Consider the following 17088-nt stretch of genomic DNA (forward strand, 5'->3'; position numbering starts at 1 on the left):
AGTATGTCAGGAAAATATTTTATCCTGAGATAAGATATTCATATACAAAATCAGAACCTCCCTAAATTCATCACTAAGCATCTCATTTTAAATTACTGCAATTTATTTCAAGTTACTGAAAGTCAACAAAACAATAAGGTAAAAACTTCATCTGTGTATGGAAGCACTACTAACTTCCTGAATATGTATTCTTTTAAAATAATTTAGAAAAATTTGCTTTATGATTTCCCATGTTATGGAGATGATAAATAAGAGACACATTTAGCTCTATTTTTCTTTATACTTTCTCTTTCAAAATAATTCTGATCATTTTATTTATTTTCTATCAACAAGAACTATAAGATATTTAGCATCATAGTACCCAGCATCCAGTGAAAGGATGTCCTGCTCTTAGGTTTAGTGTTCCTAACAGATCAACACAATCAAAATCTACTCCCCTGCCCCCAAGCAGTTCTGAAAGTACTTAAACCTGTAGTGTCAGACTTGAACCACCAATAACAGAAGGTCTAAGTCAGGATTTGTTATTTTACCTCTATGATACTGTGAATGGCCGCTGCTCCACAGTTGTCCGATTCCTCACTGGGTACATCCTAAGCTGAACTGATGTTGGCACAACTGAGTTGTAGGCCTACTCAGGTCCCAAGCAAACACCTGCCTACTTTGAATGCTTTCTTCTAATGTAGCTTTGTGGGCTTTGCCAAATCATCAGGCTACTAAATTTCACCTGTTGCTGTGTTGCAGGAATGAAGGGGGGAAGGGCAGGAATCAAGTATAGCAGTGGGATTCTCAAATAATAAGAGCTGAGCTCCACCTCCAGACTTTCTGACCCACTAGGTAAAGCCAGTAAACCTGCATTTTGAACATGTTTCCGGGTGATAATGATGATGAAGGAAACATATCTCTTAGAATCATTGAAAGAATATTATCAATAAAATTGGTGCAATTCTTACTAGCTTAAGAGGAAGGAAAAGTTGCCTAGTCTCATTCCTCTTAGCACCCACTCTACTACATAAAAATTGCATTATTTTATAGATGAGATCTGCTGTCTTATTTGTTTGTGCCACCCTGAGGCTTGGCAGGGTCTGGGCGCTGTCCAGGGTTAGTTCAAAGCTAGTGCTCTACTACTTAAGCCACATCTCTCCTTTCTGGTTATTTGGTGTTTAATTGGAAGTAAGAATCTCAGGGACTTTCTTGCCTGGACTGTCTTTGAATCAGGACCCTCAGATCTCAGCCTCCTGAGTAGCTAAGATTCAAGGTGTGAGTTACTAGTACCCAGCTCCTATGATAGTTACAAAGTTGGCTTGAAACATCTTTAGAAATATGTAAAATACACATTGTGAAAAAAAACAAGACAATTGATGCTAAAGTGGTAGAGGAACTTCACAGCAATCACAAAGCCTAGATTCAAACACCAGTACTGAAGGAGAAAAAAAAAGACAAAGTAAAACACAAGAGGGGTTGAAGAGATGAGAATAATGATGTAGTTGACTAAAGTACATTAGATGCATGAATGAAACTATTACAATTAGAAAACTTTACACAATATACACTAATAAAATACAAAAAGTAATTTGAGCCAAGTGCTAGTTGCTCAAGTTATAATCCTAGTACTAAGGAGACTGAGATCTGAAGATCACAGTTCAAAGCCAGACGGGGCAACAAAGTCTGTGAAACTCTTCTCTCCAATTAACTACCCAAAAAAGCTGACGTGGAGCTGTAGTTCAAGTGGTAGAACACTAACCTTGAACAAAAAAGCTCAGGGGCAGGGCCCAGTCCCTGAATTCAAGCTTCAGGTCTGGAACCAAAAAGAAAAAGAAATAAATGTAGGTGCTCCAAGTAATTACTTGGGAAAAGATACTATTTCTTAAACAAAAAACAGTTCTTGCTAGCTTTGAGTGAAAAAGCCAAGTGAGAATGTGAGGCCCTGAATTTAAACTCTAGTACTGGTGCACGTGCACGCACACACACATACACATACACATGCACACGCGCGCACACTCACACACACTTTATACTATTCAAGTTTGAAGAACAGTTTTTCAATGAGTGAAAAAATGAGAATCACACCAGCTTTACCAACACTTGCTTTACCGTCTGATTAAAAAGTTCAAACTCATACCTGTTAAGAAAATGTTTCAAGTTAATATATTTTAAACCAGCAGTCAAAGGAAGGCTGCTAATTACCTGGTGAGCTTTCCCCTTTTCAAAAGACCATTGTTCCAACTTAATTAACATGAATTAAAACAGAGCACATTCCCATTAGGAAAAATTACTGGACCCTAGTCAAGGCCGTGAATTCCCCAGAGGAAAATCTGTCACTGCTTCTACCTTCACTCCATCTACTGCTCAAAGAGCTGGGACACAGCTGTCAGAGCAGCTGTTCTGGATTGAATTCACTCCCCTCTCTTGACTATGGGCCATGGAGAGGCAGAAGCCAGTCAATGCTCAGGGGGACAATAGGACCGCAGCTAGGAACGGGCCGCACCCCTTGTTGCTAGCTAGTTTCATAGGAAATACTTGTCTCTAATAATTTTTTAACTTTTTTTTTTTAATGTCAGTAGTTGGGCTTGACTGTAGGGCCTCACGCTTTAGCTTTTTCATTCAAGACTAGTGCTCTACCACTTAAAGCAGGCCTCCTCTTCTGGATTGTTGCTGATTCTTCGGAAATAAGAATCTCAATCCACTTTTCTCTCTAGGCTGGCTTTGAAACACAATCTTCAGATCTCTGCCTCTTGAGTAGCTAGGATTACAAGCATGAGCCATCAGTGCCTGGGCTACTTGTCTCAAATATTTTATGTGAATATTTGAGTTTGTGTTTGCTCATCTTCACATGGGGTAGAACGGGAGCTAGTTGAAAATGCTCCTTCCAGCTGGGCACCACTGGAATTCCTGTATTCTTTTTTTTTTTGGTTGGTTATGGGGCTTGAGCTCTGGGCCTGGTGCTGTCCCTGCGCTCTTCAGCTCAAGCCGAGGGCTCTAAAGCTTGAGCCACAGCACCACTTCCGGCTTTCTAGTGGTTTTTATTGGAGATAGAAGTCTCATGGACTTTCCTGCCTGGGCTGGCTTTGAACCATGATCCTCAGATCTCAGCCTCCTGAGTAGCTAGGATTATAGGTGTGAGCCACCAGCCCTGGCTTCCTGTATTTTTTTGGGGGGGTGGGGGGTGGGGGTCCGGTCATGGGGCCTGAACTCTGGGCCTGGGCACTGTCCCTCAGCTCTTCAGCTCAAGGCTAGCACTCTACCACTTGAGCCACAGCACTACTTCCGGCTTTTTTCTTTTTGCTTATGTGGTGCTGAGGAATCGAACCCAGGGCCTCATGCATGCAAGGCAAGCGCTCTACCACTGAGCCACCTTCCCAGCCCTCCTGTATTCTTAACTTCAGGAGAATTGAGGTTTGCAGCCAACCAGGGCAGAAAAAAAAAATGTGACACTCTATCTCCAATTAACCAACAGCAAAAAAAGCCTGACTGGAAGTATGGCTCGAGGGATAGGACACTAGCCATGCAAACAAGCCAAGCAAGCTTGCAAAGCCCTGAGTTCAAACGATGGTACTAGCTAAATAATAACAAATAACAATAGCAATAAAAAAATGAAAGACTTAGTTACAATACCACCAAAGCTCTGACTTGATTTTTCGAAAAACCATTCTTCCATAAAGCTCAACAGCAGGTGGCCACATTGTACAATTGGGGACCCAAGGCAAACAGTGGAGAAAAGGCCCGGCCTCCTCTAACTTACCACACAATCTGAGGCGCTTCCCAGGGCTTGTGTGCTGGGAGGCCAAGGTGGGTCTTTGGGTATAGTGAGTCTTTAGACTCCTTTCCCTGGCACCCACCTCCCTTACACTTTCACTCTTTCTAGATAAGTCCATCCTTGCTAACAACTGTGCAAAGCATTTCTGTAAGAACCACATCCGCAGTCCACATGAGGCCTATTCGTTCACAGGATGTGCCATCACAAGGAAAAGAGAGAGAAAGCAGAGGAAGAGGGGGAAAGTCTGCGTTTGCCACGGCCCCACACTCAGGGCTAGTAGTCTCCATGGAACTTCAGGTGGGTGTAGAACGCTTCTTGATCCGGGAAGGATTTCCCACAGAGGCTGCAGGCGCCACTCTGGTCGTCTTTGTGCGAGCGTCGCACGTGGCTGTCGTGGGCAGCGTGGGAGGCGAATGGTTTGCCGCAGTACTTGCACTTGAAGGGCTTCTCCCCCGAGTGCTGCCTGATGTGTGTGCGGAGGATGCTGGACGCAGTGAATTTCTGCAGAGAACCGAGGGTAGAAGGAAGAGCCAGCTTCCACGGGCTGGTTCCGCGCCTGGATCCTAATGTCACCCTTAGGTTTCCTCCCTGCCTCCCCCGCTCCTTTTTTGCTGGCATTGGGGCTTGGGCTCAGGGCCTAGTTCTACATTCTCTCCACTTAGGCTTTTTTGGTTATTAATTGGAGATCAAAGTCTCACAGACTTTCCTTGCCAGGCTGACTTTGAACCACAACCCTCAGATCTCAGGCTCCTGAGCAGCTAGGATTATAGACTTGAGCCACCCATGCTTGGCTCAATTTTTTTTTTTTTTTTAAAGAAACTCCCAAGGTATTATACCAATTTGCTAGATTTCCAGATCCTTCAAATTTTTTGTAGCTATTCATTGGTCCATGTCTGTAATTCCAGCACATTACTCCCGGCTGAGGATTGTGAGTTCAAAGCCAGTCTAGGCTATATAGTGACATTTCATTTTAAACATAGGACAAGAAAATGACTTTTATTTGGAGTGAAGTCCAAGGACATTGACAGAAAATGCAAGGTTAAAGTGGTCAAGTGAGCTTGGGTCTGGTCAGCCCACCATCCACCTACCTAGACCTCTCTCATTGCTGGGATTAAAGATGAGAATCACCACGCTCAGCTTATTGGCTGACATTTCACTAATTTGTGCCTAGGTTATGGGGTCTCACTAACTTTTCCTAGGCTGGTCTGAGACATATTCCTCTAAATCTCTGCCTCCTGAGTAGCTGGGGTTATAGATAGACATCACCAAGCCTGGCCAAATGTATGTATATGAACTCAAATAGCAACACATAGTAATGTGTAGTAATACACTGATACGTAGTAATGGATACACATTGGACAGAACATGTCCATCATCAAAACTGAACCTGAGCTATTTTGCTAATCATCTTTGGTCATGTTATTGTCACTACTTTAGTTCCCCCTTCATTTTAATAATCGAATGTTCCTTGTGACATAGATTAAATGCCACACTTACAACGTCTCAATCTTCCAATCTAAGTCTTCACGCTTTAAAAAGTGGGAACTGGGCCAGATACTAGAGAATCCTAGCTAGTTGGGAGGCTAACCTGACAATCGCAGTCCAAAGCCAGCCCGGGCAGGAAAGTCCATGGGACTTTTATCTCCAATTAACCACTCAAAAACTGGAAGTAGAGCTATGGCTCAAAGTGGTAGAGCACTAACCTTGAGCCAAAGAGCTCAGGGACAGTGCCCAGGCCCTGAGTTCAAGCCCCACCACTGACCCAACAAAAAGTAGTAATAGGAGTCTAGCATTCCATTAGTGTTTATAGTGTGCCATCAACTGACTTAGGGAATCCACCCACCCTACATCCCATTACCACTGAGGGACTAAGCAAGAGACAAGCTAATAAGTGGGCTTGCTCGAGGCTGCAAAGTAGGTATGTTTCAGAAGCCAGGCTCAAACTCTAGCCAAGTCTATGCTTTTAAAGTTTTCTTCACAATGTCTACAATCACAAAACTCTGCAAATCTGGGCCAGATCTGACCTGCTTCAGCAAGCTCAGGCACATATTGAGTGGCAATGGGGGCTGAGCTAGCCACGAACTGAATGCATTGTCAGTTGGGCTTCACGCTTCCAGTTCTGAGCTTGGATGCCAGGGCAGGGCTCCAGGTGGACCCTGGGAGGGCATGCCACGTACCTTCGTGCAGTATACACACTGGTATGGCCTGTCTCCGGAGTGCACCCGCATATGCTTGTTCAGGCTGGAGGACTGAGAGAAACATTTCCCACAGATAGAGCACTAAGGAGGAAAAGAAAGTTACCGCTGAGACCTCACTTTCCTAAGGAAGTCTGTGTCTACTTTAACTCACCAGGACAAAAGGGAATGCTCTTGTTCATTCTGTGGACTGCTATAAGCAGTGGATTTCCCCAGCCCTGGTTAGGGTCCATTATTGTAACAGGAGGAAAAATGTCCAAGGACTCTACTGAAATCTCAGGAGGGGGGCTCTAGTCCAGACCCTGCCCAACACTGCTGAATACCAAGGCTGTGATGACATGCAATTCATCCAGCCTTGCTGGATGGCAGATTGAAGTGTGGAAACTGGGTGGGATCCCCATGTTCCCATGTAGGAGTGGGTCCCACTGTGTGAAATGAGCAGCTGGGTGTCCCCAGCCAGGAAAGTTAGCAGGTTGTCTGTTACCTAACATCCACTCTGCCTTCCTCACCAGGCTGTAGACCTCAAGCATCATGTGATTGATTCGTGTATTTAGAGAGTGCTCACCAGGTAAGGCCTGTGCTTCTCATGGACATGAAGGACGTGGATCCGGAGCCGGTCCCGTTTTTCAAAGGATCGTTTGCAGAGAGAACAGGGAAACTTTCTGTCCCCCCTGTCCACACACGGGGTGTACTTGAGGTGCTTATCTCTGTAATATCTGTAAGTAAACACCTTTCCACACCTCTCGCACCTGTAGCCTTCTGCAGACTCTGTCAAAAATGGGGACAGAAGAGCCAGGGGACCCATTAACTACTTCCCCTCCTCCTTTCGTTTATTTAAAACATCTTTCTTTACATAAAACCATGAATATATACAGTCAAGGTAGAAATGTAAATAGATCCGCATGTGCCCAACACCAGCTTGACAATAACCAATTCTCAAGCCATTTCATTTTTGTGTCTATGGCTTCTCAATAGGACAATTTTAATTCTAATTCACCATTTGGCTAATACACACCTCAAACTTCAATCCTTGCAAGATATGGATTTTGTAATAAGTAGTGCCGGGAGCTGGTGGCTCATGCCTGCAATCCTAGCTATTCAGGAGGCTGAGATCTGAGGATCACAGTTCAAAGCCAGTCCAAGCAGGAAAGTCCGTGAGATACTTATCTCCAATTAACAATTAGAGAACCATAAGTTGAGCTGTGGCTGAAGTGTAGAGCACTATCCTTGAGCAAAATAGTTCAGGGACAGCACCTAGGCCTTGAGTTCAAGCCTCACAACTGACTAAATAAAGTATTTCACAATAGTATTGTCATCTCTAACATTTAGTGCCTTAAACAAAATATAGATATGTAAATAGACATGCACATGCTTCTCTATTTATTTCTGGTACTGGGGCATAAACTCAGGGCTTGGGCATTATCCCTTAGCTCTTTCTGCTCAATGTTGGTACTCTATCACTTGAGCCTCACTTCCTCTTCCAGTTTTTGGCTGGTTATTTGGAAATAAGAGTCTCACAGACTTTTCTGCCTGGGTTTGCTTTCAAGTATAATCCTCAGATCTCAGCCTCTCAAGTAGCTAGGATTACAGGTATGAGGCACCAAGTGCCTGACTTTTGTATTTATTGTTTGCTTAAATTAAGATTCAAATTCTACATGTTGTCCACGGTTGCGTTTCTCTTAAACACCTTAATCTATAGGTCTTCTTCTACTAGTTCTCGGAAATGTTTCTGTGGAAGAATTTTTCCCTCCAGCTCAATTAAGAATTAAGAACACTTCCCTCTACCTCCTAGTTTTCCTGAAACAGGCCATTGGGCAAAATTTGGTTCAAATGTTAGCATGTTAAGGGTTGAAGTACATTGACTTTCACATTACACAGCATTACTGAGATGTTTCCTTTAATTGGAAACATTTATTGGGAACCTGCAGATAAAATCATTCTGGCACTGGGACACAGGAAAGCTGTGGTCAGAAATTTTGATAACTGACAACACACTAGGGATGTTTCACAGGTGGCTAAGGAAACAAAACACCCATTAAAGTGAATACCACCAGAAGACACTGGCCAGCGAGGGACACCCAGGGCCCTACTACTTGCTTTGTGAAATATGTGACACTCTTGGAATTGGGGACTCCTGCCCAGGGCACTCTATCTCAAGAGTTAGATTTTTTTGTGTTTAGGAAATACTAGCCTTGCTGAATTTGGGGGGTAGAAAGAGGGTTTAAGACAAGATTAGTGATTTTCATAAATCAAAACACTAAAGCACACCACAATTCAGAATGAAGGTTCAACGAGTTGGCATTCTATAACTACTTAGGCAGAAAAGGAACAGTGACCCTTTACATTTCTATTTAGGTCTTTGTAATTTAATTTTAATATTTATTTTTGGTTATAATAATTATTGTTATTTTGACATAGGGTCTAGCTCCTCCAGGCTTGCCTCAAACTCCCTTTTCGTGGGGCTTGAACTCTGGGCCTGGGCGCTGTCCCTCAGCTCTTCAGCTTAAGGCTAGCCCTCTACCACTTGAGCCACAGCATCACTTCTAGCTTCTTCTGTTTATGTGGTACTGAGGAATCAAACCCAGGGCCTTATACATACAAGGCAAACACTCTACCACTGAGCCACCTTCCCAGCCCAGATTCCCTATCTTTTTGTTTCAACTCCCAAGTATTGTGATTACAGGCATGCACTGCTATGCCTAACTTGATGCTTCTTTTTAAATCATGCCTAAAAGAATTCATATTGAGTAGGAAGGTATAGATCAGTGATAGAGCACTCGCCTAGCATATTTGAGGCCCTGGGTTCAGTTTGATCATCAACATGGCAACAAAACAAAATGTTATTCATATCAATAGAAAACGAAGTCATTCATGAGTCTTGCCAATAAATTATATTGATTCAAGTTCCCTTCCACGTACAGTTCAAAATCCATGCCATTCAATAATGATGCAAACATCCAAAGCTGACAGATCAGAAGTGGAGCACAGGTAACTGAAAACTGGGTTTTCTTTTTCCATCCTTAGCTTTCATCCAGTTTATTTCTATAATTGTGATCTCAGACACCTGCTCACTACTCCATGTTAGAAAAAGATGATTATTTATTTAACAATTATTCTATTACTAAGTACTTAGAATTTTGCCACTCAAAAGTCAAAACTCTTATCTCCACTTAACTACCAAACATGGAAGTGGGCCTGTGGTTCAAGTGATAGACACTAACTTTGAACAGAAAAGCTAAAGTATGGTACTGAGGACCTGAGTTCAAACACAAACACATACACAACATACATACATACTTCTGGGTTTCCTTTAGGACTCCTCCCACTTTTTCTCTCCTTTTTTTCTTCCTTATTTTTGAGACAGGGTCTCATTGCATAATCCAGGCTGTCTCACTATGAGCTTATACTGACTAACTCATAGTCCCCTTCTGCCTCTGCCTGTCAAAGTGCCTAAAGTGACTTGGCCAGGATGGACTCTTTTGTTTGTCTGCTTTGCAGTATTGGGGGTCTTGTGCTTACTGGTAAGCACTCTACCACTTGAGCCACACGTCTAGCCCTCTGGCTGGGCTATCAAAGATTCTGGACATTTTTTAAGATTTACTTATTGTGGGTCAAGGGGCTTGAACTCAGAGGCTAGGTACTTTCCCTGAGCTCTTTTTGCTCAGGACTAGTACCCTACCACTTTGAGCCATGGCTCTACTTCCAGTTTTCTGGTGGTTAATTGGAGATGTCTCACAGACTTTCCTGCCTGTGCTGGCTTTGAACTGTGATCCTCAGATCTCAGCCTCCTGACTTGCTAGGATTGCAGGCATGAACCACCAGTTCCTAGCTGATTCTGGACATTTTAATAATAGTACTAAAATAACTTCTCAAAGACATAACAGGTTTGTAAATAATATTTCTCAATCCACTTTTCACTTGCATTTCAAAAGTGTTGGTACATTTCTGGACATGACCTTTTTAAAGAGGCTTTCTTGCTGTGGTGATGAATGAGATAATACCCCTCCCATCTCAACCTATATCCCATGACCACACCTACATACAGGGGGAACAGGAGAGTAGTCCACCAAGACAATTTTTTTTTTTGTCGGTCATGGTGCCTGAACTCTGTGTCTGGGCACTGTCCCTCAGCTCTTCAGCTCAAGGCAAGTGTTCTACCACCTGAGCCACAGCACCACTTCTGGCCTTTTCTGTTTATGTGGTGCTGAGGAATCAAACCTAGCGCCTCATGCATGTAAGATAAGCATTCTACCACTGAGCCATTTTCCCAGCCCCACCAAGACAACTTTGACAGCTATTCAGACCACCAGAACAGCACCTGTGACCTCCTCATGCTTGGTGGGTATTTTTTTGCCTTTGTATCACTGTTGCCTGAGCCTGATTTCCTTCTCTTCCCACCCAGAGGACCCCTACTTCATCTTCATTCCTAAGCAGCTTTCTCTTTCTCTTTCTCCAGGAGTCAGTGATAGATATTTGGGAACAGTTCATGTCCTAAAGAGTATCAGTCAGGCATGAGACGTATGTAGACACTCACTGCAGCGTGTGATGAGTTCAATACATACATACTTACACAAACACACACATACACATTAACCTGCTTCCTGGGACTTTTAGTATATCACAAAAATGGGGTGTCCTATTTTATTACACATATCATTGCAAATTACATTTGTCTAGATCAGATTTCCCAACTTTTGAATGTATAAAAAGAGCTGGAGGGGCTGGGAAGGTGGTTCAGTGGTAGAGTGCTTGTCTTGCATGCATAAGGCCCTGGGATTGATTCCTCAGCACCACATAAGCAGAAAAAGCCAGAAGTGGTACTGTGGCTCAAATGGTAGAGGGCTAGCCTTGAGCTGAAGAGCTCAGGGACAGTGTCTAGGCCCAGAGTTCAGGCCCCATGACTGACAAAAAAGAAAAAAAAGAAAAGAAAAAAAAAAAACTGGAGCTGGGCACTCTGGGGCTCAGGCCTGTAAGCTTAGCTACTCAGGAGGTTGAGATCTGAAGATCATTGCTAAACCCAGTCCAGACAGGAAAGCCTATGAGACTCTTACCTCCAATTAGCTACCAAAAAGGCAGAAATGGCACTGTGGCTCAAAGTGGCAGAGCCCTAGCCTTTAGCATAAAAGCTCAGGGAGAGTGCCCAGGCCCTGAGTTCAAACCCCAGGACCAGCACCAAAAAAAAAAAAAAAAAACAAGGGAAAGGAAGAAAAAAAAGAGTAGCATCTCTACAAGATAAACAACTGTTTATAACCATCTTTACTTTTGTTGTGTCCCAGTACTAGTGCAGTCACTGAGTTTTTTATTTTTATTTTTCTGGTTGGTCATGGGGCCTGAGCTCTGGGCCTGGGCATTATCCCTCAGTTCTTCAGTTGAAGGCTAGCACTCTACCACTTGAGCTACAGTGCTACTTCCGGCTTTTCTGCTTATGTGGGTGCTGAGGAATTGAACCGAAGGCCTCATGCATGCAAGGCATGCACTCTACCACTGAGCCATCTTCTCAGCCCTTTTTTTAAACAAAACAAAACAAAAAACCTCAAGGCTAGCACTCTACCAGTTAAGCTACAGCTCCAGTTTTTGGCTTTTGGGTAGTTAATTAGAAATAAAGACTCTCATTGACTACTCTCTTGCCCAGGCTGGCTTCAACCCCAACTCCTCCTATCTTGGCAGGGTATCCTTAGTAGCTAGGATTGTAGTTATAAGCCACCAGTGCCATGCCTACGAGACCTGTCTTGAAAAAGAAAAAGTCAGTGTTTCTCAAGCTTGCCTGACCCTCGGGCTGAGGTTTTAACTCAGGGGTAGAGTGCTTTCCTAGCCTGAAGCAGGCCCTAAGTTGGATGACTGACAGTGTTTAAGAATAAATACTGGGCTGGGAAGGTGGCTCAGTGGTAGAGTGCTTGCCTTGCATGCATGAGGCCCTGGGTTCAATTCCTTAGTACCACATAAGCAGAAAAAAACAGAAGTGGTGCTGTGGCTCAAGTGGTAGAGTGCTAGCCTTGAGCTGAAGAGCTGAGGAACAGAGCCCAGGCCCTGAGTTCAGGCCCCACAACTCACACACACACACACACACACACACACACACACACACACACACACACACACACACACACACACACACACACACACACACACACACAACTTCTCTGTAACAGTAACAATTAAAAAAATTTAAAAAAAAAACCTCACCCAAACTAAAGGGAGGGGGCAAAAAAGAAAAAAAAACTTCAGTTGAGTGCTGGTGCTAACACCTGTAATCCTAACTACTTGGGATCATGGTTCAAATCAAAGCTAGCTCACACAAGAAAGTCTGTGAAGACTCTTATCTCCAATTAACAACCCAAAAAGGATTAACCACCCAAAAAGGCCAGAAGTGGAGGTATGACTCAGGTGGAAGAGTGCTAGTCCTGAGTGGAAAGGCTCAGGGACAGTGCCACAGCCTGAGTTCAGCTCTAGAACCAGCAGGAGAGAGCGAGCGAGAGAGAGAGAGAGAGAGAGAGAGAGAGAGAGAGAGAGAGAGAGAGAGAGAGAGAGAGAGAGAGATTCTTACTTGATACCCAGCCTATACACAAGGAATCCTTTGAAGGAAAAACTTAAAGCAGTGTTACTGTTTAAGTGATTCCCATCAATATTTTGTATTCTACTTTGTTTTTATTCTTTTTCTTTAATGCCAGTCTCAATCACTACATTGATTTTTCCACCCCACTAAAATGCTGCAACCCACCATTTAAAAAGCTTAGCCTGACAGAGATGACTCAGAAACTTGCTCACCTAAGCCACAGGTGGCACCCATTTATTTCAGTTTTATTCTCCAGAGGGTTGCAGAGGTAGAAAAGATATATCCTTATAAAGATGAGGAGACAGCTTCAGTTTGGCTTCCTGCATTAGGACTGGGTGTGTTTAGGAAGAGCCCAGTCCTCCCATTAGAAGCTCTTGCTGAACGGGGCAAAAGTGAGCACTCACCATCAGATTGCCCAGCCAGCTGGTTGCCCTGCTCAGGGGCCTGAAGGCTCATAGGAATATCCAGGAACTTCTCATAGCAGTTTCCATACCACACGAGGAGCTCCTGGTTCTGGTAGACTTCCTTGCAGCTCTCATAAAAGATCTGCCCTTGATGCTGTACTGCCATCAGGTTCTGTTCCTTGGGGAAGCGGGCACAGTTGACATAAGACATCCAGTGTCCAGTACCTTTTCCATCAATAAAGTGGCTCAAGTGACCATCTTCAAAGATCTGAGTAAAATGAGACACGAAGAGGGGGTTTGTTGCTCTGCGGAGACAAGGTCTCTCTTAAATAGCCTCAGTCTCCTGAGTGCTGGGGTTAGACATGAGCCTACAGGCTGCACATGAAGTTTTGATTTGTGATTTGTTTTCAAACTTATGAAGAACTGATCATTCAAATGTCTTACTTGAATATATTACTTACTTGAATAATACTAACTGTATTTCAATAAATCAGATTTTTGTTGTTGTTGTCTCTGTTTTTGTGCGAGTAGCAGGCCTTGAATTCAAGACCTGGGTGCTGTCCCTTAGCTTTTTTTCTTTTTTTGGCTCAAGGCTGACCCTCTACCACTTGAGACATATCTCCACTTTCAGGTTGTAGTGGTTAACTAAAGATAAGAATTTTCAGACTTTCCTGCCTGGGCTGGCTCTGAACCATGATCCTCAGATCCCAGCCTCGAATGTATCTAGGATTACATCCATGAGCCACCAGTACCAGGCTAAATCAGATTTCTGAAGTAAGGGAAACAAATTTAATCCCACCACTTAAATGCAACTTTTTACTACCTCGGATACTGACAGAGTCATTGCACAATTTCAGTCTAACATTTAATTGAGCTGGAAACGTGGCTTAAGTTGTACAGCATAGAAGAAACCCTGAGCTAAATTTTACCTCAATAACATTAAAAAGGAAAACAAACATTAAGCTAGGTGCCTGTGCCTTATGCTTGTAATCCTAGTTACTCAAGAGGCTGAGATCTGGGGATTTCTGTTCCAAGAGTCTCCAATTAACAATCCAAAAGCCAGAAATGGAGTCTTGGTTTTCAGATGGTAGAGTACTAGCCTTATGCATAAAAGCTCAGGGATAGGGCTGAGTTATAAAAAAGAAAAAGCTGAGGCTGGGAAGGTGGCTCAGTGGTAGAGCGCTTGCCTTGCATGCATGAGGCCCTGGGTTCGATTCCTCAGCACCAAATAAGCAAAAAGAAAAAAGCCAGAAGCGGCACTGTGGCTCAAGTGGTAGAGCGCTAGCCTTGAGCTGAAGAGCTGAGGGACAGCGCCCAGGCCCCAGAGAGTTCAGGCCCCACAACCGAAACCCCTCCCCCCCCCAAAAGCTACTCATCACCTGACTTATGAAATGGTAACTCCTCAGTACTATACCTTAATATTAATAATAACAATAAAATTATGCTAAAAAACACTGATCACAAAACAAAAAATAAGAAATCCTAATGTTTTATTATAGCAACTCTTTATTCTTACCCTCTCCCACCTACCTTGAATTTCTGATAACTTTTCTGTTTCTGTTTACTATTTCTAAAAGTAGAAATTTAGGGTCAAGCTATTTTAAACATTTTAAGGTATCTAGTATATTCTTTTTGGGGGGGGGGGGGGTTCCGGTCGTGGGGCCTGAACTCTGGGCCTGGGCACTGTCCCTCAGCTCTTCAGCTCAAGGCTAGCGCTCTACCACTTGAGCCACAGTGCCACTTCCAGCTTTTTTCTTTTTGCTTATGTGGTGCTGAAGAATCCAACCCAGGGCCTCAGGCATGCAAGGCAAGCGCTCTACCACCGAGCCACCTTCTCAGCCCTCTGGTATATTCTTACAAACATTTTTTTTCCCCTGTAAATCAGCAAGATGCAATCTCACCAACATGCCCTAGGGTCCTTTGCTAGTTTGGAGAGTATCCATTGAAAAAAGAAAACAACAACAACTCTTGGCTGTAGGGTAGGTTGATGAGGTCCATTGTATGCATGTATGGAAATGTTACAATACCCCCACCCACACAACAATGTATGCAAAAAAAAAAAACCTTTGAAAAAATTCTTGGCTGAAAGGCAAATACCAAAGTCTCAAATTCATTTATATTTCCTTTAGCATACTTTTCAGCACTGTGTAACATTTAAAGCAGTTGCTTTTGTCTATAAATATAATACAATGTGTTGTTTAAATATCTATTCTACTGGGATGTGTTCACAGCAGGTGTTCACCTCCCTCTCAGGCCTGGACTCTCCAAGAGAGAAGTCACTGTCCCCCTCCAGCCACCCTTCTGACCTTCAGCAACTTTACCTCCCACATCAGAGAGTTGTCCCTGTGGGTCTTGACTTCACTAGCGTTGACCACTTTACCCCGAAAGGGGCCAAACCGGATTCCTTTAGCAATGAAATTGCTGCAGAACACACCAAGATGAGGAATGCTGCCAACCATTGCCTGCATGATGCAGAGACCTAGGGAAAACCAGGGCCAGGCAGAGAGAAAGAAAAACCAAGTTTAAAAGAACTGGGTATTTGTCTCTGGAAATAAATGCAAGCAAGGAGTGCAACTACCCACCTTCTGGAAGCTGGAGCGAATCTTTATCCAGAGTTTGGGGAAGATGGCTTGGTCCTAGAAAAACAAAAACCAAAAAACCAGAGGTACACCTTTTCCATTAGCAATGTAGTATGAAATACTTCCCTGACGCAGTTTCCTCCAGTTTTACCACCATTCTGAGTTCCTTTTGAATCTATCCTTTATTGTGTTTTTTTTTTTCCCTCCCCTTCTCTGAAGAGAGCTTTTCATGTACAATCTCGCACTGGAGACTCAGAAAAAACCCATCCATCGTGCAAGGGTCTGTATGTAATATCTCCACTTTGCAAACTCGAGAAAGCTGAGAATCATAGCTACTGCTTGACTGAGGTCAAGGTAAATGGCTAGTCATCTAACTTTCGCACCAAATGTGGATTTTCAGGAAGCTGTCTGGGAGAGATATCCTGCACATCAACAATGCCACCACATCAACCATTTCTTCCATAGATAGGTCTCGATTCTCACTAAAACCAACCCCAGGAATCCTAGGATGTACTTCAGCGAGCAACACAGGCGCTGGTGTCCCCTTTCCCATCCACCTCCCAGACAGAACTCCCTTTACCCGAACTTTCTGTGGGGACCGGGAAGCCTGAAATCGCGTGGTGCAGACGGACTTGGGGCTCCGGATTGGGTGTGACGCCATATAAGACAAAGTGCAGCTCCTCCTGGGTGAACTGGAAGCGAGGACCTGGCAGTTTGTCTTGGTTCAGGGCTTTGGAGCCAGACATCGGCTGGGAGCTCTTCAGTCCCTCGGGTAACAGGGAAGCAACCACAGAAGGAGGCAGAAAGAAAGTTTCAGGCCCCCAACACTGGCCACTGTTGCTGAGGCCACCAAAGGAAACCAAATCGTGACTGATGTCACCTGTGTACTCCGCGCTGCTCGGGCAGGGTGGCGCCTCCCTGGGGAGGGGGGGGATTGGGTACCACGTGGACAGCTTGCTGTACCAGGGCAGGTTATAGAAAGGCTCGCTCGGTAGAGCCAGCTCGGGGCTCAGCAAGGGAGGCGCCATTCGGAAGGGGAAAGGGGCGGTCGCCTGGGTGGCCGTCACCGAGGACTCCGTCTGCGGGAAAGGCTGCAGGTTCTCCTCGCTCGAGGTCAAGGCGTTCCCGTAGTGGCCGTAGCTTGGGAAAGACGCGTAGTAGGTGGCCAGGTGTTGCGGGGTGCTCTGGAACCTTTCGAGCGGGTAGCACGCCTTGTCCTGGAGCTCGGCCTCCGCGGGCTGCTGCAGAGCCATCGCGGGCTGCGCACGGCGGCCTGCGGGGAAGCAAGCCCGGCTGAGTGCGCGGGACCCGGCCGCGCCTCTCCCACCCGAGGAGGCCTCCCGTCGCAGTTAGTTGAATCTAGACTTCCCAACTCGATCCCACAGTAGGAATAAAAATAATAATGTAAAAACTACAAAACGCATCAAAACGAAAATCAGCCTCCGTGCCACGCGATTGCAAGTTTCTACTTAGGAACTTGCGAGGCTTTGGTCGCCCTGGCCTTCCATCTCCAAACCACCTTCACTAACCAACCTCCCCACTTTTCTCCCCCAGCCCCGCCCCAGCAACCCTTATTTAAACCCGCCTCGTCCCCGGGGCCGTC

General features: G+C 44.5%; 1 protein-coding gene across 1 annotated transcript; it reads right to left on the reverse strand.

The window, feature by feature from the left end:
* Positions 1-4027: 4027 nt before the first annotated feature.
* On the reverse strand, positions 4028-16738 carry Prdm14 (PR/SET domain 14). The gene is made up of 7 exons (XM_042665816.1): positions 16066-16738; positions 15489-15542; positions 15228-15385; positions 12907-13174; positions 6515-6717; positions 5932-6033; positions 4028-4255 (listed from the first exon to the last, which is right to left on the reverse strand). The coding sequence occupies exons 1-7, from the start codon at positions 16736-16738 to the stop codon at positions 4028-4030; spliced, it is 1686 nt and encodes a 561-aa protein (XP_042521750.1).
* Positions 16739-17088: the final 350 nt, after the last annotated feature.

Source organism: Dipodomys spectabilis, unplaced genomic scaffold (assembly GCF_019054845.1).
Source record: "Dipodomys spectabilis isolate Male_0828 unplaced genomic scaffold, ASM1905484v1 ptg000015l, whole genome shotgun sequence".
NCBI lineage: Eukaryota > Metazoa > Chordata > Mammalia > Rodentia > Heteromyidae > Dipodomys > Dipodomys spectabilis.

What these genes read in the sequence shown, in the direction of transcription:
- Prdm14 (XM_042665816.1), bottom strand. Translation starts at nt 16,738, where the DNA reads ATGGCTCTGCAGCAGCCCGCGGAGGCCGAGCTCCAGGACAAGGCGTGC. An exon ending in AGAAGCACAGGCCTTACCTG is followed by an intron (nt 6,034 to 6,514) that starts GTGAGCACTCTC and finishes TTTCCTCCTTAG; the next exon opens with TGCTCTATCTGTGGGAAATG. An exon ending in AGTGTGTATACTGCACGAAG is followed by an intron (nt 4,256 to 5,931) that starts GTACGTGGCATG and finishes GGTTCTCTGCAG; the next exon opens with AAATTCACTGCGTCCAGCAT.